Source organism: Poromitra crassiceps, assembly GCF_964638095.1.
Source record: "Poromitra crassiceps genome assembly, chromosome: 17".
Taxonomy (NCBI): Eukaryota; Metazoa; Chordata; class Actinopteri; order Beryciformes; family Melamphaidae; genus Poromitra; species Poromitra crassiceps.
The window spans coordinates 27355138-27382584 of NC_139635.1; the positions used below are offsets into that span (position 1 = coordinate 27355138).

The 27447-nt window shown below is 42.7% G+C and overlaps 1 protein-coding gene across 1 annotated transcript; it reads left to right on the plus strand.

The window, feature by feature from the left end:
• The first annotated feature begins 483 nt into the window (after positions 1–483).
• On the plus strand, positions 484–25773 carry LOC310791797 (caytaxin-like). Its single transcript, XM_083653462.1, has 13 exons — positions 484–681; positions 9747–9826; positions 12537–12595; positions 13158–13370; positions 14694–14852; positions 16194–16296; positions 16638–16769; positions 16886–16972; positions 17544–17642; positions 20225–20260; positions 20369–20416; positions 21853–21899; positions 25078–25773. Exons 2-12 carry the CDS (start codon positions 9786–9788, stop codon positions 21890–21892), a joined length of 1017 nt encoding a protein of 338 aa, XP_083509588.1. The 5' UTR covers positions 484–681; positions 9747–9785; the 3' UTR covers positions 21893–21899; positions 25078–25773.
• The last annotated feature ends 1674 nt before the right edge of the window (positions 25774–27447 follow it).

Sequence of the window (27447 nt, forward strand, 5' to 3'; positions counted from 1 at the left end):
AGAGCTTAAAAGAGATGGTGAGAAAAACTGCAAGAGAGAGAGGTGAGAGAGAGAGATGCTGTTGCCAGGGAACAGCGGTGAAGTAAAGACCTCCATCGTTAACAGCTTGCAGGGGGGTTAAACACATGTTAAATCTCGGAGGCGAAATTTGACTGAAAAGAAGGGGAAGAGAAAACAGCCGATCCTGTCCCATGCGATTTCACCCACAACGTGTCCCGACCGACACCCAGCAGATCCAAGGAGAAGGTAGGCAGATGTGATTACATAACAACACAGCTCCCCTAAGGATGACATCATCACAGGATTACAGCCTGGGAAGAGGGTGGGAGGGGAGTGTGTGATCATCATCATCATCAGACAAGCTAAAAGCGCGGGGCGAGGATCAGCCTATCTTTTGTCAGCATGGGAGCTAACTGATGGCGGGGGAACTTGCTGATAAAAAGATGAGAGCACTTGGTGGATAGTGTGCTGTGTGATGACCCAGGCTCTCCCATCCGCTCTCTCCGTCAGCATCAGGACCAGCATCACGGCCTGTCCCACCTGTAGACGTAAACAAAGATGACCCGCTCTCTCCTCAGACGCCTCTAAGGAAAGGAGGAAGAAGGCAAAGAAGAAACGACAACATCAAAGCCAAACAGGGAATATTTTCCAAAACGGCGAAGGAGAAGACTCCTGTTCTATGTGAGTATCCAGCCCAGTGGCCAGAATAAAACGGTATTTTACATGTCTGCAAACCAGGGATATGTCCAATCTCAATTTAAATTAGAAAACGCCGGTTAATTTGAAACATTGCCGCCTTTCCAAACAGATGCAAATAAAACAACTTTGGTTATGTTTAGGCAAGTAAAACCACTCGGTTAGGATTATTGTTTGGGTTAGGCTTAAATCACAAAAACGTTAAATGTGACTTACAGTTGAAATGTAGCATCGGAATTCGACTACTCATTTGTTTCACTCAATCATAGTCTCATGCAAGGATTTTCACTGTGGGCTCTATTCGCAAAGGTGGTTCAGGATGTGGTAAGGATGCCACCTGGTCGCCTCCCTAGGGAGGTGTTCCAGGCACGTCCAGCTGGGAGGAGACCACGGGGAAGACCGAGGGCTAGGTGGAGAGATTATATCTCCAAGCGGGCTTGGGAACCCCTCGGGATCCCCCAGTCAGAGAGGGTCCAGTGCTGGAACTGCTACCTCCGCGACCCAACCCCGGATAAGCGGTTGAAGATGGATGGATGGGTGGAAGACAGGCCAAGACGGGTTCTGGCATGACAAAAACTGCTTGGAATTGGAACCTATGCAATATTTAAGAACACGAATAGCCTGATTCGACCGAGAACAACCTTGTCTTTAAGGCAAGTACTGTTTTATTGTGATATGCTACATTTATTAAAAAGTAGGGCGAATGGAGCCCGCAGTGAAAATACGGCGTCCTTGTGTGAGACTATCATTGAGTGAAACAAATGAGTATTCGAATTCTGATACCGCATTCATGACAACTCGGCCCGCCGGAGGTTTCAACACGGAACCTCCGCCCTGGACAGATTTGCGTTCACGCTGCACCTCCCGCTCGGGGGGAAAGCCCAAACTGTTGCTATAGCAACCCGCGTTAGCATGGTAGCTACCTACTAGCAACCAAACAATGCTAACCGAACATGCTGAATGCTGAATTTCACACAGAGCGAAACACAGATGATACAAACACATATGAAACGTTAACATTACATAATTAAGAACTCAACTTGTGTGTTAAAACGTCAACAAACGTCTTTATAATAATTCTGTGATTATCATTAACGATGCAAGTAGCCATTTTGATGTGGCTGTGACGTCAACTCGGAGAAACCGGAGCTCTGAATGATACCCGAATTTCCGAGCTGTAATTCTGGCCTGGACGAAGTCTAGTTGAAATGTAGACTGAACGCGCCGGGGCGCGAACATGGCTGCCCAGTGTGAAAGTCAAGTGTTTACGCCCTACATCCACCCTGAGCACAACACCCTTACTGGCCACCGCACTATTTCAATAGCAGACTCTATGACGTTGATGTACACGTATATCAGAAACGGTTCAGAAACGTCGACATTCTACCTATCTGTGGATTGCAGGAAGGTACAATGACAACGTTTTATTCTGGCAACGAGTGTCCTGCCCTCACCTGAACCACGGGTTTCTTTTTTTGGGGGTGGGAGGGGGTAATGTGATTGTCTCCGGGGCAGCATGGGTGACGCACCATGCTGCGTCCATTGAGAGGAGATTCTCAATGGGCGAGATGGCGTTTAATGCTTCGCTTCATTCTGCTAATGTGGTTAAAATCGCCGAGACGACGTCTGCCTCCACCCGTCAGATAAGGCAAGGACGGCTGTCCTGATATGAGGGCTCCTCTCTCCTCTTTCTCATCATTACTGTCTCCTTGTCTGTTATAGACGAGCTAGACGGCCGACGAGGAACTCTTTCTACAGTATGTAGGCTGCTGTCATGCTCTCTCTTCATCACTGATGGCTCTGTTCATGCTTAAGTAGAATTCTCCGTAGCTGTGAGGCACGTAAATGATTTCACAGAGCAGAGGAGGAAGGACCATTGTGCTATTTTTTTTACTCGGGTATAATTACTGCTACTTCACTTGAATTTTAATTATGTCAGAGGAAGAGTCGGATTATCTATGATGGAATTATACTTGAAAATAATTTGATGGGTTATTGATAGGGTTCCCTTTTGGCCCATAACAACATTAGTATGAGTTGTGGGAAGTTAAGATGAAAACTCTTACTATATAATGTACAATAGGTTTTCTTATATCTGTCTAAAGGGAAAAAAAACTTGGGCAGGGGTAAAAACTCAATAAACTCAGTTCATTCAAGTAGAAGTAAGAGTACAGTATTTGTAGTACTTACTTTCCACCTCTGAGACAGAATGAGGTGCTGGGTTTGGTCAGCAGAATATGATGAATAGCATGCAAGATAGTTGGTGCTCCACCATCTGGATGCAAATCCCAGGCAAACACATGCTGCTGCAACATTGCTTTCTGTCCGTCAATCAGCAATTTACTGTGTGAGCAGCTGGACCAAGCCCCCAGGAATAGCGCTGGGCTTTGAAGCCAATTGAACATGCTGGCGAAGCTCTGTATTGCAAGTCACGTGACGCCATGCAGCCCAGAAAGGAACATTCCCATCCACTTGCATGGGGACGCCGGCAGCTGTTAAACCCAGGGGAAATTTTTCCGGGTGTCACTCAAAGTATAAAACGACTCTTTTAATTATCAAATATTTTTTTATGCGGCATTTTTTCTTCAGAAGCCACTAAAAGCCGCATACGGGTGTATTTTCTGGGGCTTCATGAACGCGCATTTCATGAATGCGCATTTGGCCACGGAACGCGGATCATCAGCGCGAAGCGTCATCACTTCCTTGTTGTGAGGTGAGCTCGAGCTCCAGTCGTCATATGGTCATATCCAGTCCGATTTTGCCTTTTATTAAGATAATAAAGTAGTTATTTTACACGAGTAGCCCGCCGGAACATGTGTACAGATAACTACTGTTAACCGAAAACGTAGGTTTGGGATTATGTGTGTTTTCTGTGCTCTTTATGACATGGACAGCAAGCTAACACTGCCTTGGTTAATGTAAGGAGGTATCGTTACGTTAGCCTACCCCGTTATAAATGAACATGTTCTGTTGTGATTGTCTATTGTCTAATAAATGATTTTTAAATGGCTTGCCCTGTGCATGATTCCAATTCAGTTCCGTTGACAGTATTGTAGCGTCCAAGGTGTCGAGCTGTATTAGTGTATAGATTATAATTTTCATTTAGACAGCATGACTCAGTACTCATATCAGTAGCCTACTTGCCAGTGATAACTGATTGCTGTTATAACAGTGAGTATGATATGACGTCTTGACAAAGTCAAAGTGCTGTAAAAAAATTTTACTAACAAGGTCCTTGTCAGGCAGTCATTCAATTATTGCTTTTATAATATTGGTTGTGATCAAGTCAAGAGAACTGGCATCCATGTTCGGAAGTAGGCTACTCGGAAGTAGGCTAAATACATTTTTCCATAAACCTTGATATACATCTATTCACCTTTTTCATCTCAAGGACCCCTCACTTTTATGGCACCAACAACATCAAAGCAAACCAGTCAGTTGAACTATGCTGCACTGTATCTAATCAGAATCAGAAAGACTTTAATGATCCCCTGGGGGAAATTGGGACAAGTTACAGCTGCTCGCAATCAGAACACACATAGCACAACACAGTATCACACAGTATCTCCCTAAACGTAAACAGTCAATACAATAAGTAAAATGCAATAGAGTAAACTAAAATAAAGTAGAGTAAGTAGAATAAAGTATAATGTACAGTACGTGTCAAATTGCAGTTATTGCACACTGGAATTATATTAATCTGTTAGTTCTGCCTCCATTGGCTGTTAAACATATCAGTTTAATTATAGGACCGATATGGATTGATTTGATTTGATTAATTCATGCTTGCAGTGGTACCAAAAGGCTCACTGAAAAACTGCAGAATTTTCTCTTTTTTTTTTAGTAAGTTATCTGGTCAAAGTTTAAACTGTCTCATTGTACAGCCTAACTGCAGTGTGTAAGTTCCTCAGCCTGTTGGTTCTGGCCTTCATTTCACCCAGCTTGCTGAGTGTCCTGGCAGTACAAGTGCCTCGTGTTGATGGTAACAGGTCATGCAGAGGATGTTGTGCTTTCTGCATGTCCCTTATCAAGTTCACAGCAGCCTCCTCCCTCCTGATCTGGAGTGAGGGTAGAGCTTGTGAGATGTTGATGTAGGAGACTCTTGAAATCACTATATTTCAGTTTAACTCAAAGATAATACTAATATTTAGTTACATTTAATTAATAAAACAATAGTCACATAATGCCATTAGCAATAAGTGGGTATACTTGATGACTGAAAAATAAGTATTAACATCTTGGAAATGAATAACTTAAGATTGAATAAATGTATTTCCATGCCAACATAGTTGATAGGAATTTGTCTTGGTTCACTCTCAGACAAAGACAGTGCAGCAGCACACAATATACAAACAAGAAAAAACAAGAAAAAAACATTGAAGAATAGTACTCAGCAGCATCATATTCAGCAGAAAGTGCATAGTTTATAGGTCAAACATAATGATTCAATGCAAGTTCAGATGTCTTACAAAATTACAAATTTTATTACAAATATTATAAAATTACATCACAAATTCATAGATTATATTCATAGATTTGGGGGAAAAGAAATGTCAAAATGATCTTTTGAGTCACTACATGACAGAGACAGTAGCAGGTAAGGCATATAGAGTATTGTAGGGATTCCTGTCCAGCAAAGTCACGGCATGAAGTCACACCAGTTATCTCACAACTTCAATACTTAGGCTAGTTAATTATATTATCACTGATTGGTGGCTGTGCAACAGTTGCATGCTACTTTCTGTGGTTAACACACACACCGTTTGTATTTTAACTGTAAGATGCTGCCAATAGGTGTTATTGTAAGTTTTGATAACACTAGCCCTCTGGTGACAGAACTAAACAAGTCAACTTGATACAGTGTGACACTGCACGTTTTTAGACTCATTTATTTAGCGAATGCAAGGTCCTTGAGCCAAGCAGTTGCCTCCTGATCTGCTGTAGGCCTATGGAGGGTGAATATTCCTCCTTCAAGTCTTTGTAGAGGGCAAGCTTCGATGATGTGTTGCATTGTCTGCTGCTCTCCACAAGCACACAGTGGGCTTGGGCTGCTGCCCCACTTGTGAAGGCTGGCCAAGCAGGGGCCATGTCCAGTCCTGAATCTATTGAGGGTTGACCACTTGTTGACCAGTGGGGTCTGACACCAGGTGTTTGTTTGGGACGTCCTTGGACTATCATTGACATTGCATCAATCTCAATCACAATAAAACTGGCATCTAACGATTAAAAAGCACTGGGTAAAAACAATTAGCACATTATCAAGTTTTAGTCAGCTCACTAGATCCCAGTATATTAATGTGATGTCAACAACTCAATCAATCTATATTTATATAGCACCAAATCATAATGACCACTCAACAGGTAGACGCTACTATGGACTCAAATAATATATCGGCTGTTTTACCACACAGGTCATGTGTCAATTAAACAATTTTGAGATTAGAGAAAAGACAACATGAGAGCGATGGTGATGAGACACAGATTTGAAAGCTATATCTTTCAAGTTTATTTATGACAATAAACAACAAAATCCTCCGATCAATCCTGACCCATAGGCTGTGGCCGTCTACTCACATTAACGTAAACGAGCTCATTGTAGCCTATTATGCTAACGTTACATTTCCATGCAGACCTGTTAGCCGTTTGACATACCAATCCAACAGCAATAAAGATGTGTTCATTATGCATATAAACCCCTAATACTGTCAAATTAAAATCTGCAACCGCACGGCTAACCACCTCTAAGCTGCTCTAAAGTTGTCCGAAGTGAATTTCAACAATGGCTGCTCTTTCAACTTGGCTGTCTCTCTGGCTGTCACATGAACGCGCATCTTCGGTGGGAGACGTCATGGAAAACGTCATGGCACACATGCGCACTTCGCCTTGGGCTGCACAGTCAGGAAGTAAATCCCGGAAGAAAAACCCCCCATGTTGGCATCATGCGCCAATGAGTAACCTCCGTCCGAATGCATGGGTGGGCGTGGCACGTCCCTTATCCAGTTATTATAATACATCCATGAGCTGGACAGGCAACAAGCCACACCCACTAATCTGCTGTTTCACTTAGTGTCCTCTAGTAAGAGAGTGGCGTCAGCGGAGGACCAAAATGCAAGAATCATTAGCCAATGAACAGCCAGGAATGGGTCTCGCGCTACTTTTGCATGCTAAAATAAAGCCGATAATGTACAATTTGATTAATTTCAAGGGATGAAAAACCTTTTCAAAGTACAACACTGTCTATTTTGTTGCAACTCAACAGTGCTGCTTTTTTTACTCAAGAGTTCCACTTTCTACTTCCTGGAAAAAAACTGGTCCATTGGAGTGAATGGAGATGTCAGAACTCTTCTATTCTACAGCTCTGGTTTCACTGTGTGAGCAGCTGGACAGGCAACAAGCCACACCCACTAATCTGCTGTTTCACTGTGTGAGCAGCTGGACAGGCAACAAGCCACGCCCACTAATCTGCTGTTTCACTGTGTGAGCAGCTGGACAGGCAACAAGCCACGCCCACTAATCTGCTGTTTCACTGTGTGAGCAGCTGGACAGGCAACAAGCCACGCCCACTAATCTGCTGTTTCACTGTGTGAGCAGCTGGACAGGCAACAAGCCACACCCACTAATCTGCTGTTTCACTGTGTGAGCAGCTGGACAGGCAACAAGCCACACCCACTAATCTGCTGTTTCACTGTGTGAGCAGCTGGACAGGCAACAAGCCACACCCACTAATCTGCTGTTTCTGTGTGAATATTTTCAGTTGATTCTCAGCCAGTCCTTTTCAAATTTGTGAGCTTGGAATGATAATGTACCACATTCAAAGACGTTTCATGTTAGAGTTTTGAAATGGCCTACAGTAAAGCTAATGGCAGGGTTTTCTCCAGAATCTGATTTCAGCCACAAGTCCAGGCCTGTTTGCGTAGGTACCCTTTACAAAAGGAAAAATCTTTGTACTAACCTGTCAGATGGGATATTATAATCCAAATGTCATAAGAAGACAGTCTCTTGATACAGACATTTATTGGTCTGTATTTAGAGCATTCTTTTTAACATAACAAGGGATTCACATGATTCTCTTAATCCGCATTTAGCAGAGAAAGTGTTTTTATCAATTTTATCTGGGAGTGTGTAAAACAATGAAGGGACCTTAAGTTGACATTTGTGTGAAATGACATCATATCAGATAGAGTAATCATTATTTACTGATATTTAGAGATATATTTAATTTTTTAGGAAGTTTTTTCTGATTTCCCCCCATTTTCTCCACAATTTGTTGCTCCACCCCCTCTGCCCATTTTTATTATTATTTATCGTTTATTTGATAGGTCAGGGACAATGCAAGTTTACATTTCACTCATTTCAAACAAGTTAAAGTAATTGATGTTTTGCATACAGAGTTTATAGCTATTGCTAGTTTCCAACTCCTGTCCCTCATTCAACCTGGGGAGAGTTGTAGACTAGCTCATGCTTCCTCTGATACATGTGCAGTTGCCAGCCGCTTCTTTTCACCGGACAGTGAGGAGTTTCATCGGCAGGACGTAGCGTGTGGGAGAATCACACTATTCCCCCCAGTACCCCTCCTCCCCGAACAGGCACCCCAACCGACCAGAGGAGCCGCTAGTGCAGTGATCAGGAAACATACCAGCTTCCCAACCGCAGACACGGCCAATTGTGCCTGTATGGACGCCCGACTAAGCCACAGAGGTTTGAACCTGCAACCTTCGTGTTGTAGGCAGGGAATCTACGGCTGCACTGAAGCCCATTTAGAGATATCTTCATCTTTTTCCTCATCTACAAACAATTGAACCATCTCATAGATAGATTATCGCAAATACTTTGCAAACACTTCGTTTAAAATCTAACCACAGCCCAGCAGTACCAGCAGCTTGTAGCCTGAGGACAGATGCCTTTTAGTCTCCATTTGCTGATGTTTTCCATAGGGGCTCTAATGTGTCTGTGCTATAGCGCATCAGTGCCATGCCAGTGGACAAATAGACTGTGGAAACGTCTGCTGTGTGACCTCTGACCCGGGCCATGACGTGATGTGGAGAGGAAACTTCTATTTCTGACACAAGACTTGCACATGATGTTCACTCTTTCTGCGTGAGCAAACACGAGACACGATGTTTACCACAGCACTTTACGTCACGGGCTGAGGACACGTCGTATTGAATGGACTAGTCTGTCATTACTAATTCATTATTTGGTTGCATATGGAAGTCCTGGATATGTGCTCTGTGGCATGGGCAGACGTTTTGATTGTGCCGTCCCGAGGGGCTGCCTGAGCAACGTGGTGGGTTATTTTTGTCTCTCCTTCCTTCCTCAGGGAAGTATAGGGGAAGGTAGAGCCACTGAAACTTAGCTCTGCCAAAAAAAAAAAAGTACTGTGGCATCATTGTTCAGTGTTGGCCAAGGCAAAATCACCCTGGGGTTTACAATGACTTTATGCTTTTTTGTCCATTCTTCTAGTGTACACCAACCCTAGGCTCTCACTTTTACCACCATGGGCATCTGCGTAGTGCAGCAGTAGATTCCCTGCTTACCAAAACAAGGGTCGCAGGTTCAAGCCCCCATGTTACCTCTGGCCTGGTCAGGCATCCATACAGGCACAATTGGCCATGTCTATGGGTGGGAAGACGGATTAAGGGTATGAGTCCTCCTGGTAGCGCCTCCTCTGGTCGGTCGGGGCACCTGTTCAAGAGGAGGGGGAACTGGGGAGAATAGCGTGATCCTCCCACGCGCTACGTCCTGCCGGTGAAACTCCTCGCTGTCAGGTGAAAAGAAGCGGCTGGCAGCACTACATTTTTGTATTTAAAGTCAACTTATAGGCAACTTATAGGGCATAATGATAACTTTGTGCCACTTCTTTGCAATACTCTTCTACAAAGAAATATGAAGAAAAAAATGAAGAAACTGTTTTGTTAAGAGCACTATATAGATACGTCTGACTTGACTTGCCCTATGAAGACAGATAAAAGTAGACTGTGTGTTTTCAGTGTTCAGGGGTTTGGTTTCTCCAAATGAAGATGATGTTTGTGTGTTTGTGTCCTGCACAGTCAGCTGAGGCCCCTCCTCACTGCAGAGCCACTCTACGCATGGACACCACAGATGAGTGGCAGGATGAGGACTTCCCCAGGTGCGTGTGTGTGTGTGTGTGTGTGAGTGTGTGTGTGTGTGTGTGTGTGTGTGTGTGTGTGTGTGTGTGTGTGTGTGTGTGTGTGTGTGTGTGTGTGTGTGTGTGTGTGTGTGTGTTTGCCCTGTCAAATAGACTGGATAATGATGGCTAGCAGTCAGTCACGTGTCTTGAATGGTGAAATCAGAAGGCAGCAGGTGTGTTCTTTTCTTATTTATAGCATTATGTATTACATCATGAGGTTGCGGCATGTCGTTGGACACGCAGCCAGGGTAGAGTAAAAGAGATGGAAAAATGGTGGACCGCAAACTCTCCTATATTGGGAAAATAAATCATATAGCAGAGGAAATGTATTTAAATAGGGATGAGAATGAACACATGTCCAGTGAAGTATATCCACAGCATGTCACATAGCCTACTGTATGTTTAACTGTTCCATATTTGATGTCTGCTGTTAGTCACCCTGCTATTCATATACAGTACAATGGTTCATGTAACTGCAATGTCCTGGGGTCAAATCTGATGCAAATCTGGTGCATGTCTTCTCTCTCTACTTAATAAAGTCACAAAAATACCTAGTGTAGTGATGCCAGACAATTGGAGATAATTGAGCCAAGTGTTTAGAGACTAAGAACTACTGTAAGTCTAAAAAATACCTCAAACAAATAACAATAAAATGTAACTTTATTCATCCCTGTGGTGAAGATAGGAGCCACGCTAATAGGATTCAGCAAAGAAAAAAGACAAAGCTTATTTTCAATTGTCAAATTCTAACTTTCCCTTACAGTAATCTCGACTGTCATGTTCATTGATCATTTGGGTTTCTTAATTTATGTTTCTCTATGAGTGCGTTTACATGCACACCAATAAACTGTTTATTAGCGGATTTCTAGAGTTACTTGATTATTTAAGTGGTCATGTAAACAGCATAAACTGATAAGCTTTATCCGTTTATGGTCATAAACGGGTTATGAGAAAACCGATTAACACACCTAGGTTTCTGCCCAATAATCGGTCTTCTCTCTGCATGTATACACCTTAACCGGGTTTCTTTCGGGTTTATATATCTGCGCATGTACGAGTTGCGGGAGAGAGATGCACAGGAGCGCGTGAGAGGCAGGGAGAGACGCGCTGCACTCACTGGCCCCTCTCTCCTCCCTCTCCCCCGGCCACAGCTCACCACAGTCGGCTTGGCGAGATGAAAGTGAGCACGGAGCCCCTGGCTGAGCGGAGCGGGGAGCTCTGCTCTCTCTCCCCGCACAGAGCCGGTGTCCCTAACAGGCACCGCTGCTGCACTGCACTATCATGTTGAAATGTCGATATTCTACAGGAGAGGACGAATATTTGTCTCGGATTGCAAATAGAATGACGAATTTATTAATAAAACGCATTGGACTGTCCAAGGTGATCTGTGCGTGACGATTTTTTTCAGATGACACATTAAAAAAAACACGTAGCCTACGGACAACAGACTCAGTCGTTGAAAACACAACACACACATAACGTTAATATCCGTGACAAATTCTGTCCGTTTTCTGACAGGTACAGTATTTCAATTCAACAGACGTTGTGGGTCATGAACATTTGACGTGCTTAATTCACCTCACCTGCCTGCCTCTGTGCTGTGTGCTCGGTAAAGTTGGAAATATTATTGACAGATGCACTTCCAAAGCGACGCCTATTCCAATTTTAGTAAAGTAGACGAGATACACAACCTAATTTTCACTTAAACCATCCTCTGCGCTGGACAAATAAATTAGGAAAATATGATTTTGCATTTTGCAACTACCGGTATATTCTGTTGTTTTATTGCGGAATTACTGCCGCCTTTGTGGAGAGAAATCTGACTAATTGACTGAATCATGTAAACCCGGGTTTCTCCTATTGTCGGATTATTAAAGTGCATGTAAACGCAGAAATCAGATTATTGCCATAAACTGATTATTCCCAGTTATCAGTTTATTGTGTGCATGTAAACGCACTCTATGATGAATACAGCTGGGCCAAGTTTGGCTTTATGCTGCCTGCACATTGTTTTTCTCTCCGCCACTGCTTAATATGCTCCACTAGATCTCTCCCTCCTGCCTTCTTCTACTTACCTCTGAAAGGCTACTGGCAGCATAATTACAGCAATGATCCCAACAGCCCAATCAGCTGGCCCAGACATGTGTTGTTATTGGGTGTGTTGGCGTTATTGTGTATGCATGCATGCCAGTGTTTGTACTCTGTTTTTTTGTCTGTTAGGGTCTGTGTCTTTCTCTCTGTGTGTGTTTGTGTGTGACTGCTATAGCCCAGCTGAACCGAGGGTTCAGCTGTCTTATTATAATGTCAGATGGGAGTTGATAATTACTGGTGTTGCTTTCTCCAGCGACATCTATTGTCTCCAGTGCCACACTGACTGGTGAAATCACAATAGAGCTTCTGCAAAACAAGAGACTGGCAAAGAAAATGTTGAGAAATACGATGCACAGTTTATTTCACTTTAAAGTTGATTTAATTGCAGTTACTTATCTTGAATAACCAGCAATTATAAAGAGAGCAAAACAGTTATTAACTCTGTAGCAGAAAACCTAAATGCCAGGGAGAAACTACAATTCATATCATTTTCATGCAATGACTGACATTCAATATCTTGTGTGTGTGTATAGTGCGTAGTGACTTCCTATTTACATTGATATTATATTCATCCTTTTATATAAATGTGTCTCTCCAGGCCTTTACCAGAGGATGGAGAAGTTGAGTCTTCATGTACCCTCACTGACAACAGAACTAGTAAGTAAAGCTATTAAAATACAACAGATAGATCTGTTGCATAACTTCACCTTTTCTTTGTCTCTGGAGAAATATCTCAGTATTGTATAAATTTAGGATGAATGATATCTGAAGTATTTCTCCTAACCTAAATCCTTCTTAGGAGCAATAAAGAGATAAACCTGATGATATACATCTGCATTCATTGTAAGAAGAGCCTAAAACAACGAAGAAAAACATATCTCATTTGTAGATTGCTGATAGACCACTGGTACATTTCTGTACTGTCTACGTACGTTTCTCCTTACTGTCACATTAGAGACTTAGAAGAGAATGAGTTCATTATGAGAAACAAAAGAGCAAAGTGAGAATCATGATGTACCCGAGACAGGAGCAGAATCTCATGTATGGGAAAATGATCAAAATCTCACAATGATTTTAAATTAAATGAAACTCGTCTGTGTATGAGAAGTAAATAAGGACGAGGAGATCTTGTAGGATATATTGCTTTCCTCTGAGTAATTGCTACTTATTTGAGCATGTAGTTTTCATTTCAAGTGAGGTACATCTAACTTCCTCTTAGATCCTCCCACGACTCTGAACGTGGGAGAGTCCATGGCGCAGCATAAGCGGCGCACCCTGGTGGCCCCGGAGCTGAACGTGTCCCTGGAGCAGAGCGAGGGCTCAGTGCTGTCCGACGACTTTCTGGAAACACCTGATGACCTGGACGACATCGAGACGCCCGACGACACCGACTCACTGGAGTTCATCACCGGCAACGAGCTGGAGTGGGAAGGTCAGTCACAGTCTTGGGCAAGTTACTGAAAATGAGTAATTAGTTACAGTTAGTAATTGAATTACTTTACTGCCTAATAAAAGTAATTAGTCACTAGGGAAAGTAACTTTTGCATTACCTTATTTGATTTGATTTTTGTTGTTGCTTCAATCCTCTTATTAATGCAGACATATAATTTTTGTGTTGCTGCGGCACAGTGTGGGACAAGACACCTGTCAGATTTGATCTATCATTGTACCCATTATCACTATGATGTATGTAGTGTAACAATAAAACACAACATATATGCAGTGTTGGGCAAGTTACTGAAAATTAGTAATTAGTTACAGTCAGTTACTAGTTAATTCTCAAAAAGTAATTAGATTACCAGTTACCGCAAAAACTAGTGGAATTACAGTAATGCGTTACTTTGTAACTAGTTACTCTCAACACTGGTCAGTCAGGAGTCAAATGATGTTGGTAATCTAAGTGTTTTGGAGATGCTGAATAGTGTGTACCGTAAATTCCGGACTATAAGGCGCACCGGTGTATAAGCCGCACCTTCAAAGTTGACTATTTTTTTCTTATATAAGCCGCACCGGACTATAAGCCGCGGGTGTTTTAATGGTATTTTTTTTTTTTTTTTTTTTTTTTTTATTGTGTTTTAATGTTTAATTACCATATGTAATGCTCCCATTTATTAACATTTCAACAAAACAACATAACACAACACCACCTGTGTTGTTATTTACAGTGCACACAGTGTCATACAGTGTCATACAGTGTCATACAGTGTCATACAGTGTCATACAGTGTGGTGAAAAGAGGGCAAGAGAGGAAATTAAAACAGAAGTGGCTTTATAGTTAGAAAGAGTGCTAAAAAAGAGAGATTTTTTTTTCTTTTTTTTTTTTTAAATCCATAGATAAGCCGCACCGTTATATAAGCCGCAGGGGCCAAAAAAGCCCAAAAAACGGGAAAAAAGGTGCGGCTTATAGTCCGGAATTTACGGTAAATCCTTTTAAGAATACTGTATGTCTTACTTGTGGCATCCTGGTGGTTTGTGATGCTGATGGTGATGTCACATCCTGGGATCAAGTCCTGCCTCAGACCTGTGCCCTATGTCATCCCCCTTTCGCTTTCCTGTCACTCACAAATGTAGACATGAGAAACACTGAACACTCTCATGGTTTTGTGATCATGACGTAAAGCTTTTTCCAAATATGAGGAAAAATATTATTGTGTGAAAATTTGTCAGCTAATTGTCAACATTCATTCAGAAAAATGTTAAGGCAAGGTGGGCAAATGGTTAAAACACTGTTGTGCTATTGTTACCTTGTGTCCAGACGACACCCCTGTGGCCACTGCTAAGCGTCTTCCTGGGGACAGCGAGGAGGAGAGAGATGCGTCTGGTCGTCTGTGGAGAACGGTGATCATCGGTGACCAGGAGGAAAGGATCGACATGCAGGTCATCAGACCGTACCTGAGGGCAGTCACACACGGAGGTTAGCAACGGTCCCCAACGTGCGTGTGTGCTTGACTGTGTCTCTATGTGTTCATGCATGTGTGTGAGTATTAAGGTTCGAACTATATGGCTTTTTGAAGGCCAGTACCGATATTATTTGAATCTGAAACAGCGTTTAGACCATCCTGTAACACTCAAACTTTCCAGATTAATGAAATTATTTCAGAGTTAGCAGCGTTTAAAAGCAGGATGACCCAATGCACCTAGTGAATGGTAGGGAAAACTCTGGGATACATTTAAATGATCAATTAAAGCTATAGAATGTAACTTTTACATATAAATGAACATCTGTTACATTCAAGCCATTGCCAAACAAGTTCCCACAATGCTGATGAAGCCTATGGCCGCCAGATAACTCTCTGTATTTCACAGTAGACAGAGTTTTCATTCTGTTATCGTCCCAGGACATACCCACACTGCGCACCAGAGACTTCCACCCACCCAAGCCAGCTAATTTCCGGTTAGCCTTCTGCTAACATGAATTGTGTAAATAATTCAGTTGTGCAGCTCTTCTAGACCTTCCAAATGTTATTGGACCAAATGTATAAAATTCTGAAGTGAAACGAGGCATTTTGTGGGGATTGTGTGACGTTCAAAACTATTTACCCACTGTTTTACAGAATCTGTTACAGCGTTCATGTGCTGCTCGGATTGTCCCTTTCCAGAGTTGGGGAGTCATTCTTCCTCTGTGTGTTCATAAGCTTTTAATGGTAATGTTGAAACAACGTGGGCGCTACAAAGAAGATGTGTTGTATTTTATTGCTCAGAGCATGCAAACATGTTGGTAGCTGTTTCCCGTTTTTGCATGACAACAAAGAGAAAAGGAAATGGTCTGGAAGTCATTTTCCAGACACCCCAGTGCTTACTGCCAGAAGCGCCAGGAGGGGGAGACAAACTACAAGATTTGCACACTCCAGCTTTAATAAAAACAAAGCAAAATTGACAAATTAAATAAATACAAAAAATGAAAATAAAACACAATCTCACTCATATGATCTCATAAGAATAGACTGAGGTCAGAGAGAAACCTGCATCATATCGAAGGTGGATGACATGATGACTGGCCGATATTTGATATTTGATATCAGCCCAATATATCACCAAACCTTGTGTGTGTGTGTGTGTGTGTGTGTGTGTGTGTGTGTGTGTGTGTGTGTGTGTGTGTGTGTGTGTGTGTGTGTGTGTGTGTGTGTGTGTGTGTGTGTGTGTGTGTGCGCGCCTATGTGTACGCTTACAGTATGTGTTTATGTGCCGACTCTCCCACCATCAGCTGAATGGAATCAGTGCTGAGCTCTTGTTGCATGTGTGTCTTCTGTCTCAGGTTATTACGGCGAGGGTCTGAACGCCATCATAGTGTTTGCAGCCTGCTACCTTCCTGACAGCAGCTGTGAGGATTACACTTACATCATGGAGAACCTCTTCCTGTAAGACCCACTTTCAAAGAACCCTTACATTGAACTACAGTATGTTGTACAAACAATGGGCCTCTTTCCCTATTCTTTGCCTTTATCCTTGGTTTCATATCATCATTCAAAGGATATTATAGAAACTAAATGCATTTATTTTCTTGTTGAATTAATATTTTAAATCTTGTATATGAATTATGAATTGGTTGTAGCATTTGACACCGAAAATGAAAGGTAAATAAGTGTAACGCCTTGATTCTGGCATAAAGATACATTTTCTGTAAAGCACAAATTTGGCTAGTTAGTGGATACAATTTTGTGTATATGAGGTCCAGTGTCTTTGTTTGTGCTGTCGTCAGGTACGTTATCAGCAGCCTGGAGCTTCTTGTGGCTGAAGACTACATGATCATCTACCTGAACGGAGCGACTCCTCGCAGGAAGATGCCTGGCATCAGCTGGCTGAAGAGATGCTACCAGATGATCGACAGGAGGTAAGAAAAGACATAATAAACCTGTGTTGAGACTAAAGCTGAAGATAATGATGAAAGTAAGGAGGAGAAGGAGGAGGAAGGACTCACAATCACTTTGACCTGAATGTCTCCTGCAGGCTGAGGAAGAATCTGAAGTGTCTGATCATTGCTCACCCGTCATGGTTCATCCGCACCGTCTTGGCCATCTCAAGACCTTTCATCAGGTGAGGACCTGGATGTGTTTGGAGTGGTTCACAAACCATCAGTCTGCCCTTTGAGTGATTGGGTGGCTGAGAAACTGCTTCAAAGACCTAAGCAACAGAGAGAAGATAGGAGATAAATTACAAAGACATGCCATGATGCCGGAAAGCCATGGGGATATGGGAGAGCGGCACACAAAAAGAAAATCAAGACCAGCAAGGACTCAGTTTACCATCAGGCTAAAATGTATTTCAGCATAAAACCTTGATCAGATACACCAATACAGTAATGGTAACAGCTTCTATTTTTACACTTCAATAGTGATTTATGACAAGTGTTACAGTTACAGTACAATTCAGAATATCTGATGACTGATGCTATCTTGCCATGATGCTGTGATGGTGTACAGTTTCAGGCCGTCACAGGGCTCAAAAGTCATCACAATCTCTGCAAGCTTGATCATAATCAATGTAGCGCAATGAATGCACAGGAAATAGTCTTGATGACATGGTTGCCAACAGAACACATATCCCGAACAGGCAACTTTGTGGCGATGATTTGTGACGGTAATTCTGTAATGTTGACGCTCTGCAGTGTGAAGTTCATGGAGAAGATCCGTTACGTTCACACCCTGGAGGAACTCGGCCGAATCATCCCCATGGAGCACGTGCAGATCCCAGAGTGTGTGATGCAGTAAGTCCTCTCAGCCTCCAGGGGTCACCATGGAGACACTGTACATGTCTATTACACAGGCTGTGGTCTACGATGGATACTTAAAGAGCATGGTGCAGGGTGCATTTTTTTTTAAATACATTTACATTTAGTATGAAAATACCCCCCAATTTATTTACCGAAATGTGGGTGGAAAAGGGTGGCATTCTAAATGGGCGTTCAATAACTGTGACATCACTTGTTACTGGACGTTGTGCTAGGCCTGACATCACAGATCACAGTTCCATTTCAGGAAGTGGCCAGCCGCTTTACAAAAAACAGTCTAGATGCAGCTATCTTTGATTAAAAAATAATAATAATCCCCTTGCTATATACTCCTCCCCCATATGAATGCTATATGGTGTCCAACCTGCACCATGCTCTTTAATGCAAACTTAAGAGAAAACACTCAGGAGGATCAAACCAAACCTGAGTCATATTTGCAGATAATTGTTATTTTGATGTGCATGGGCAGCCAGATGGGTGCGGTTTCTCTCGTCGACTTCACCGCCACTCCATCGCCTTCCCAGAGTGGTTTGTAATGTGAGCCCCACTGTAACTAAACTCTGACATACTGTACAGGGGAAAGTTCCCTTCTGCACACATATGGGTGTGAGAGTGTGTGTGCAGTAGGTACATGATATACAGTGAATCAGCCAACAGTTAGACCAAGTGGTCAGTCGCCAGTTTGAGGTCAAGCTCTGGGCCCAAAGAGTCAGCTCTCAAGTCAAGGCCCAAGTTACAATTCGTCATATCAGGTTGAGACAAGTCGAACCACAACTAGAAAGCAAGCCAAGATGATTAAAATCCAAATGCTAAATAGCATGCACTAAACTATTAATTCACAAAAACATACTTTACATCTTCTCCTAATTATAACAGAATATTGCAATGCAGCAAGGAAACATTGAGAAAGAATCAGAGCAAAAAACATTTTTTACTGTCCTGACACAAATCAAATTAAGTCTGTAGTTTTAGAATTCAAGTCAAAGTCATTTCTCTCTTAGCAAAGTCATAATCAGGTCATTAAACTGTGACTGAGTGAGACTTGAGCCCAGGTGATTTGAATCCTCAAGCCTCATATTCCCTCCATACTGGTTTAGTCAAGAGCTGCAGCCCATGTTACATAAAGCACATCTGATGCTCTCTTTAACCCTGTCCGTACAGTGGCGTATCCAGGCCATTTTGACCGGGGTGGCCAAAGGATGTAGACAGGTCCCAGGTCAGAATTCTGAATTCCGAGTCAGAATTCTGACTTTAAACTCAGTCAGAATTCTGACTTTATTCTCAGAAATCTGAGATTAATCTCAGAATTTAAATACATTTGTCACATGTGGCCCTTCAAGGAGCATAGTTTTGGAAAATACCTCTAAACATGGCCATCAGTCATAACTCAGGATTTTGGGGTGACACCTCAAGAAACTCAAATTACATTTTCAACTCTACTTAGAACACAAACGGGGATACAATAAGGCAAAGTGCAGACAGGGTATGTGAACCAAGTTACCAGAAAGGCAACAACAATACTGGCTAGGAAAACACATTTATGATTAGCATTCCGCAATACCCTCACAACTCCAAGCTAGTATCAGCAAAACCAATCACACATCCAAGTCTGACACTAAGCCAGCCACAGGTAGATCAAGATCTAAGCACAGGATAGGCACAAACCAACCCAACAAAACGCCACGCCTACACAAGCTACAAAAGGACACCACACGGCACACGCTAACGTTGCTGCGAGACTCACCGCTAGCTACCGTAACAGACCACTGCACGCTTAGCATAGCAGAGCTAATAACCAACAGCATGCAATTCATGCGACTAGAAAACGGAGCACACGCACATGGGACAAGTTAACCCTGAAGCCTTTCTGTAATCCCCTAATGTGTCCGTGTTGGGTGTTTCAGCAGGCTCTGTGCACCTTAAGTTCAGCTGGTACAACTGGCTGCCGGCTCTCATGGCCTACTGTATGCTGCCCACAGGCACATCGACAATTTCATCCTCTTCCGGGGATTTAAAAAACAGATATTGCATTAACGAGCCCGAAACGGGCAGTCATGAGGTCACAGTGACCTGGAATTTTGACCTTTCACCACCCAAATTTAATCAGCTCATCCTTGAGTCCAAGTGGACATTTGAGCCAAATTTGAAGAAATTCCATCAAGGCAAGATATCGCATTAATGAACATCGAACGGACGGACAACCCAAAAACATAATGCCTCTGGCCACGGCTATATCGCCGGCGGAGGCATTAAAAAAAACATATTGGTGCGTCATGGAGTGAGTGAGAAAGATTTCTCATCCAGGTCCATGTAATCATGGCTAGATGTTGGAGCTGTTTCTGTCTGTGGCCCTCTGGTAAAATCATAAAAAACTTCAACTGCAGTAAACATTGTGCATATGTTCACATTATAACAGTAGAAATAATCTGTGGCTCATCTACTGTATGTGAATTGCAGTAATGTACGATATAGTAGACTCGAACTTTCCAGCTCAGATGAAAAGTATCCTATAGTAATGCTGTAAACGTCAGTCACAACTTTTATTCTCATTTATCAAGGTATGACAACGAGAAGATAAGAGCACAAAGGGAAAGGTGAGCAATTTTTATGTGATTTGAAATCGAAAGGAGAATGATTGTGTCCTCTTTTCTCCGAATGTCTCCCTGAAATGAAGCCCTGACATTCCTCTTTCTGAATCGCAGACTTGAACAAGAGCAGCAGCAGACGAAGCCAACACTGCCTAAAGAAAGGTGATTACTTTTCTCAGTAATCTACATGCAGTGCAGTACAGTAGGCTACATACAGTACATACTAGCCTAGTGTTGTGCTAGTCTAATTTAGCTTAGCCTGGCTCGAAGCTGTAACAAGCTTTTTACTAAGAGCCTGGACCAACTCTGCAGGGGAGAACTGGTGCTTTATTTCCGTACAGCAGCAAACACAATGCACGGCCTCTCTGTGACATAATGTGACACAATGCACTCTGTGATGTTCTACGCTCTTTTCCCGCTAACTATAGAGCTCAACTGTCACGTGACGTTTCGTGAAGAGAATTCCCCATTCATTTTCTCCATACCAGTGACCTACTGAATCGTGAGTGATCAGTGACCATAAAACATTTCACTTGGAGCAAAAACAGAAAATGAAATCATAATAATTTATGTCTATGGAATCTATGGAAAAAAAGCAATGGGGAATTCTCTCCCGGGTCGTCAGGTGACTGTTCTATAGTAACTTTACTCACTCCGCATCCTGCAACTCACACTGGCTGCGGCTAAAAACACACTCACTTCCTACTACGTCACCCGTGCAGGTTACCCACTAGGCCACCTTTTTAAATGGGCAAGGCCACGCAGCAGCTGAGCCGCGGCCTCGCCCGCAGCTCTGCTGCTGCGTGGCCTCGCCTGCCCTATTGGCGCATGCGCAATGTCTCCTCTCTCTCCCTCAGTCGCTCTCCCCCTCTCTCTCCCTCTGCTCTCTCTCCCTCAGTCTCTCTCCTCTCTCTCTCTCTCTCCCTCAGTCTCTCTCCTGTGTGTGTGTGTGTGTGTGTGTGTCATCACTGATCTGATGACATCATCAGTGATGTCACAATGCCTATGTATGACATCACTGATGACATCATCACTGATGATCATCATCAATGATGTCACTATGACATCATCAGTTGCCTCAATTGCTCAAGTGACATCACTTATGACATCATCAGTAATTTATGACATCACTGATCTAATTAGGGCAATCACCTAATTAAAAAATCCGGACAAAATTCTTGAAACAGATGCCGGACAAACAGAGTCCACATTGCCAAATTTATATATATAGATAGATAGATAGACAGAGAAGAGAAGGGCATCTATCTTCTTGTCTTACTATCGGGAAGATGGTAAATCTGTGAATCTGAATCTCCCAAAATGTGGGCATGTTCCTTTAACAACTAAAGTAAAGTAATCTATCGTATAGTAAATTATATTATCACATTCCAAAAGCAGTTTTTAAGTTGTTTGGAGCAAAAACTCTAGATGCTATTAAATTTACATGTTCAGATGTTATGCAAGAAGGTACACAGCAAATCAATCTTTGCATCGCTTCTGTTTGATTTCAATGCAAGCAGTTTCTGCAGTCATGTGATTGTATGTTGGCAACAGAAAGGATAGCCTTCTATAGGTTCATCTCTATTCTCTAATTTAAGGCCAAAGTCGATGATGCCGGAAGTGGGCCGTGACATCTGACATTAAGGTAAGGGCTCTCATCGACCCCACCGCCACTCCATCATCTTCCCAGGGTGGTTTGGAATGTCAGCCCACTGTAACTCAACTCTGACATAGTGTGTGTGTGTGTGTGTGTGTGTGTGTGTGTGTGTGTGTGTGCGTGCGTGTGCGTGTGCGTGCAGAAGGGACATGAGAGTGTCCAGTCGCGAGGCCTAGGCCCAAAGGGTCAGCTCTCAAGTCAAGGCCCAAGTTCCAATTCGTCAAATGCCAAATTAATACTTTAATTTGGCAATCTCCTAGTTATAACTGTATATTGCAATGCAGCAGCGAAACATTGCGAAAGAATCGTATCCATTGTCAAAACTACTTACAGTAGCAAAGTATTTTTGTTTGTTTGTTTGTTTGTTTGTTTGTTTTTTGTCCCAACACAAATAAAATGAAGTCTGTAGTTTTCGAATGCAACTCAAAGTAATTTCTCTCTGTGCGAAGTCATATTTCAGGTCATTAAAACTGAGTGACTGAGTGAGACTTGAGTCCAGGTGATGCGATTTGAGGCCTCAAGCCTCATATTACTTAGTAGTCAAGAGCTGCACTCCATGTTACATAAAGCACATCTGCTGCTCTCTTTAAGGGCGGAGCTATACTTGCTGTTGGCTATGCGTTTGTGGGCGTGTCCTGCATCTGTTTGGAGCATCGGTCGTGCACATCCTATCCAAATGAACGCTACGCGTAAGCTCCAAACAGACAAAGTTTACACGAGGCAGCCATCATGCGACCGCGTATTTAAAAGTAAGTATATATCCACCCTAACTCTGACTGTACACACCTGATCTAACTCTGACTGTACACACCTGATCTAACTCTGACTGTACACACCTGATCTAACTCTGACTGTACACACCTGATCTAACTCTGACTGTACACACCTGATCTAACTCTGACTGTACACACCTGATCTAACTGACTGTACACACCTGATCTAACTGACTGTACACACCTGATCTAACTCTGACTGTACACACCTGATCTAACTCTGACTGTACACACCTGATCTAACTCTGACTGTACACACCTGATCTAACTCTGACTGTACACACCTGATCTAACTCTGACTGTACACACCTGATCTAACTCTGACTGTACACACCTGATCTAACTCTGACTGTACACACCTGATCTAACTGACTGTACACACCTGATCTAACTCTGACTGTACACACCTGATCTAACTCTGACTGTACACACCTGATCTAACTGACTGTATACACCTGATCTAACTGACTGTACACACCTGATCTAACTCTGACTGTACACACCTGATCTAACTCTGACTGTACACACCTGATCTAACTCTGACTGTACACACCTGATCCATTCTATTAATGGGCTGTACTGCCAAGCAGCAGTCATCCGAGGTCAAGCAAATTGATCCACACAGCCTGTACTGAAACCAGGGAAACACCCACAGCAGCGAGGCTGGCATCACATGGGGGGGGGGGGGGGGGGGGGGGTTATTTACTTCTGCACTTGCACACACACGTGTGTGTGTGTGTGTGTGTGTGTGTGTGTGTGTGTGTGTGTGTGTGTGTGTGTGTGTGTGTGTGTGTGTGTGTGTTTGTGTGTGTGTGAGTGTAAGTGCAAGGGACATAATATACATTAGACAAGCCAACGGTTGGTCCAAGTGTCCTGTCGCAAGTTTGAGATCAAGTGCTCTCAAGTCGAGGCCCAAGTTCCAGTTTGTCTTATCAGGTCAAGACAAGTCGAACCACAACTAGAAAGCAAGCCAAGATGATTCAAATCCAAATGCTAAATTGCATGCACTAAAGCACTAAATGCAACTAACGTATTCATTTACAAAAATGTGCTGTACATCTTCTCGTAATTATAACTGAACTAGAAACAGCGCACACTTCACGTGCTCATTTCCAGTATTTCCAGTGCATGCAGCTCATGCGCTCCGCGATCGCCTGCATGCGCACTTGAGCAATTGTGGGCCGCGCAACCCCTCGCCTTATTATAGTAGTCAGATATTGCAATGCAGCAATCAAACATTGAGAAAAGAATCATATCCATCCAAAAGTAATGTCTCTCTTTGCTAAGTCATACTGTATTTCAGGTTATTAAAACTGAGTGACTGAGTGAGACTTGAGTCCAGGTGTAGTGACTTGATATTCCCTCCATACCGGCCTGGTCCAGAGCTGCACTCCATGTTACATAAAGCACATCTGCTGCTCTCTTTAAAGGTGGAGCTATACTGTACTTGCTGTTGGCTATGCGTTTGCATGCGTATCCTACGACCGTTTGGAGCGTCGGTCGTGCCTATCCAAATTAACAGTAGGTATACACTCCAAACAGATGCAGGATACACGAGGCAGACATCATGGCGCATGCAAACGCGTAGTCAAAAACCACCGCGCGCGTGTGTGTGTGTGTGGGGGGGGGGGTATTTATTTGTGTGTGTGTGTGCGTGCCTGCGTGTGTGCAGTAGGGACATGATATACATGAAATGAGCCAACGTTTGGACCAAGTGCCTAGCCATGAGTTTGAGGTCAAGGCCCAGGCCCAAAGGGTCAGATCACAAATCAACGCCCAAGTTCCAATTTGTCATATCAGGTCGAGACAAGTCGAACCACAACTAGAAAGCAAGCCAAGATGATTCAAATCCAAAGGCTAAATTGCATGCAAAGTCAAACATTCATTTACAAAAATGCTACCGGTGAAGTCAAGAATGACATAATGTTACATAATGCTGGTGTCTACACACCTGATTGATTCTATTTTTAATTGGATATACTACCAAGCAGCAGTCAAGCAAGGTCTGGCACAGCCTGTACTGAAATCAGGGTAATACCCACCACAGCGAGTGTTCCTGTTTGCTGCAATATATCACAGCAGCTATCAGCCGCTTACTTGGCTGGCGTCCCTGGAATGGTCGTAGGCACTATCACTTATCAAAACGCCAGGGAAGGAAGCATGAGCAAAATAAATAGGCAAACCTGATATCTGTCATGTTGGATTTAGAAGAATACTGACACACTGATGCTATTCTGACTATGCTGCTGCTGATTTTGGTGATTATGTCAGGGATCACAGTGATAGTCATGGCTATATCTGTGGAGATGGTGATGATAATGTTGGAAAAGGATTATGTATATCTGGGAAACAGTGAACGAGAAAGGGCTAAACTTTCTGTTTTTACATTACAGACTTTCTGTGGAACATATGGTCCATTCATTTGAATTGGAGACTGCCTAGCCCATCATCACACACCCATACAGAATTGAATCTACTGACCGGATCGTCTGGAAGACAATCATTTCTCAAAAAGATAATTTGTTACTTCAACTTCATATTTACTTTCTACAGTTTAAACTCCGCGTATACTAAATCATAATAGGTTGTAGTAGAATCCTGAACAGACGCAAAAACAGTAATCCTCCCTTGCATGACAAGTTCTGCTTTATCTGTGATCAGCTAAATTCTCTACAGCATGATGTGGAGACAACATGAACTGCAACTGAAGGGCCTGGATGAACTCGACAGCAGCTTCCAACACAGCTTTTCAAAATGTACATATACTTAAAACATATCTTTTTTAGAAAATTGTTTGCACATTTGGCTTTGATATGTATGGCATGGGTGTTATTTGGTTTCATGATTGTTTACTGAAAAATAATGTGCAATCACTATTGTTAGACCTAAATGAGATGTTACAGCTGCAAAAGTGTCTATAGTATTACAATATACAGTACGTGTTTTCCAAAGTTTGATATGCGGGTGGCATGCTTGTTTATATTCCCCAATCTCTGTTACGTTTCGTTTAGTCAGTTTTACAGTAATTTGCCATCATGTTTTACAAGGTACTTTTACAAAACTGAAAGTGTACATTGTTACAAATGAGATGACATATATTTAGACAGTCAAACGAATTGATAAAAGTGTTATTTATGAATATGTGCCATTTATTGTTTGTAAGAAAAATAAATGAGTCAACTAAAACAAGCTCTTGTTCCATGGTAATTAATCCATTCTCCCCTGTATTCAATTTTGATATTTTACATGAATCAAGACCGGATGACTTGAGTCATATTTGCTCACATGCTGGGCTTTGTCATTCCCTCTTGCCCCAAAATGTCTTTGACATTCCCTGATGATTTATTGGAGTCGTTATTATGATAAATGAGAGGGCCGTGTGTGCGTCTCATTTTACATGTTGACTGAGTGAGTTGATGCTCATTGTCTATATTAAACAGCCATGTGAGGGACAGCCAATGAAAGTTGCCGGCAGTCACATTCAGGCACGTGCAGAGGGGTGGGGGGGGTTTGTCCCTTGATGTCCTAGTGACCTTTTTGTCGTTTCATACTCCTCACAGGTGTCGGCGGCCGACATTGCTGTGTTTCAGAGGCTGTAGCGGGCTCATTTTTAAAGATAGAGTGAAGATCCTGGTATCTAATCACAGCATGATTTTTCTATGGTGTTCCTCGAGGTCTTCTCGAGTGGTCAAAATTGGTTAGAAATCTTGCAAGAAACCTGTGTAACAAACGGTATCAGCCCAGAAATTGCTGCAAAAACCTATGGGACATAATTGAGCATGGGGACGGCCATCATATGAGTTCCATCATAATGTTCTACGCCCATTTATAGATGCTAAACTTTCAAAATTTGAAAAGACGCCTAACCAAAACACAATGCTTATTACAGATTTATGACTAGAAAAACTTGACACAGTGTTGAGTTGCTTTCTGATGAGGTACCACTATGTGGCATGTATACTGTTGATCTGCTTTCTCATGACCAGCATACACAGAATACATTACTTGGCCACCGACACCATTGTCCATGGTGAAATGTCAACAAAGAAGAAACTAATGTAACGTCACATATCCCCTTTCCTATTTTCAACCCAATGCGAGTGCAAAGTGTTCAAGTGAATTCAACTTGATGGTTAATATGAAGTAGCAGCAGTGACGGATACACAGCTCACCTTAACGAGCAATTGTGAGAGCAAAATGATTGACCATTACACTAGCTTGTTCCAAGAGCAGTATCATCAGAAGTCCGCTACAACGTGACAGCGACCAGCTGAATAACTTTCAGTGGCAAATATAATATCCAGGCCCTGAGTCTACCTTGACGGCTGCGTCGGACTGAGAGCAGTTAAATGAATAATCTGTGGAGAGAGAGAAGAGAGAGAAACAGACTCAATCAGAAAGGGAATCTAGAACGACCGCAACACGGACTTATGCCTCCGCCATTAGTTCATTCTACAGTCCAAATCGCCATTTGCGGCAAATTGGAAGAAATTCCGTCAAGGCGCTCCTGAGATGTTGCGTTACAGAGCTTGAAAATTGGGTGTGTGAGGTCACAGTGACCTTGAACTTTGACCACCAATATGTAATCACTTCATCCTTGAGTCCAAGTGGACGCTTGAGGCAAATTCGAAGAAATTCCATCAAGACATTCCTGAGATATCGTGTTAACAAGCTTGAAAATGGCATTTGAGAGGTCACAGTGACCTTGACCTTTGACCTTTGATAACCAAAATGGAATCAGTTCATCCTTGCGTCCAAGTCGA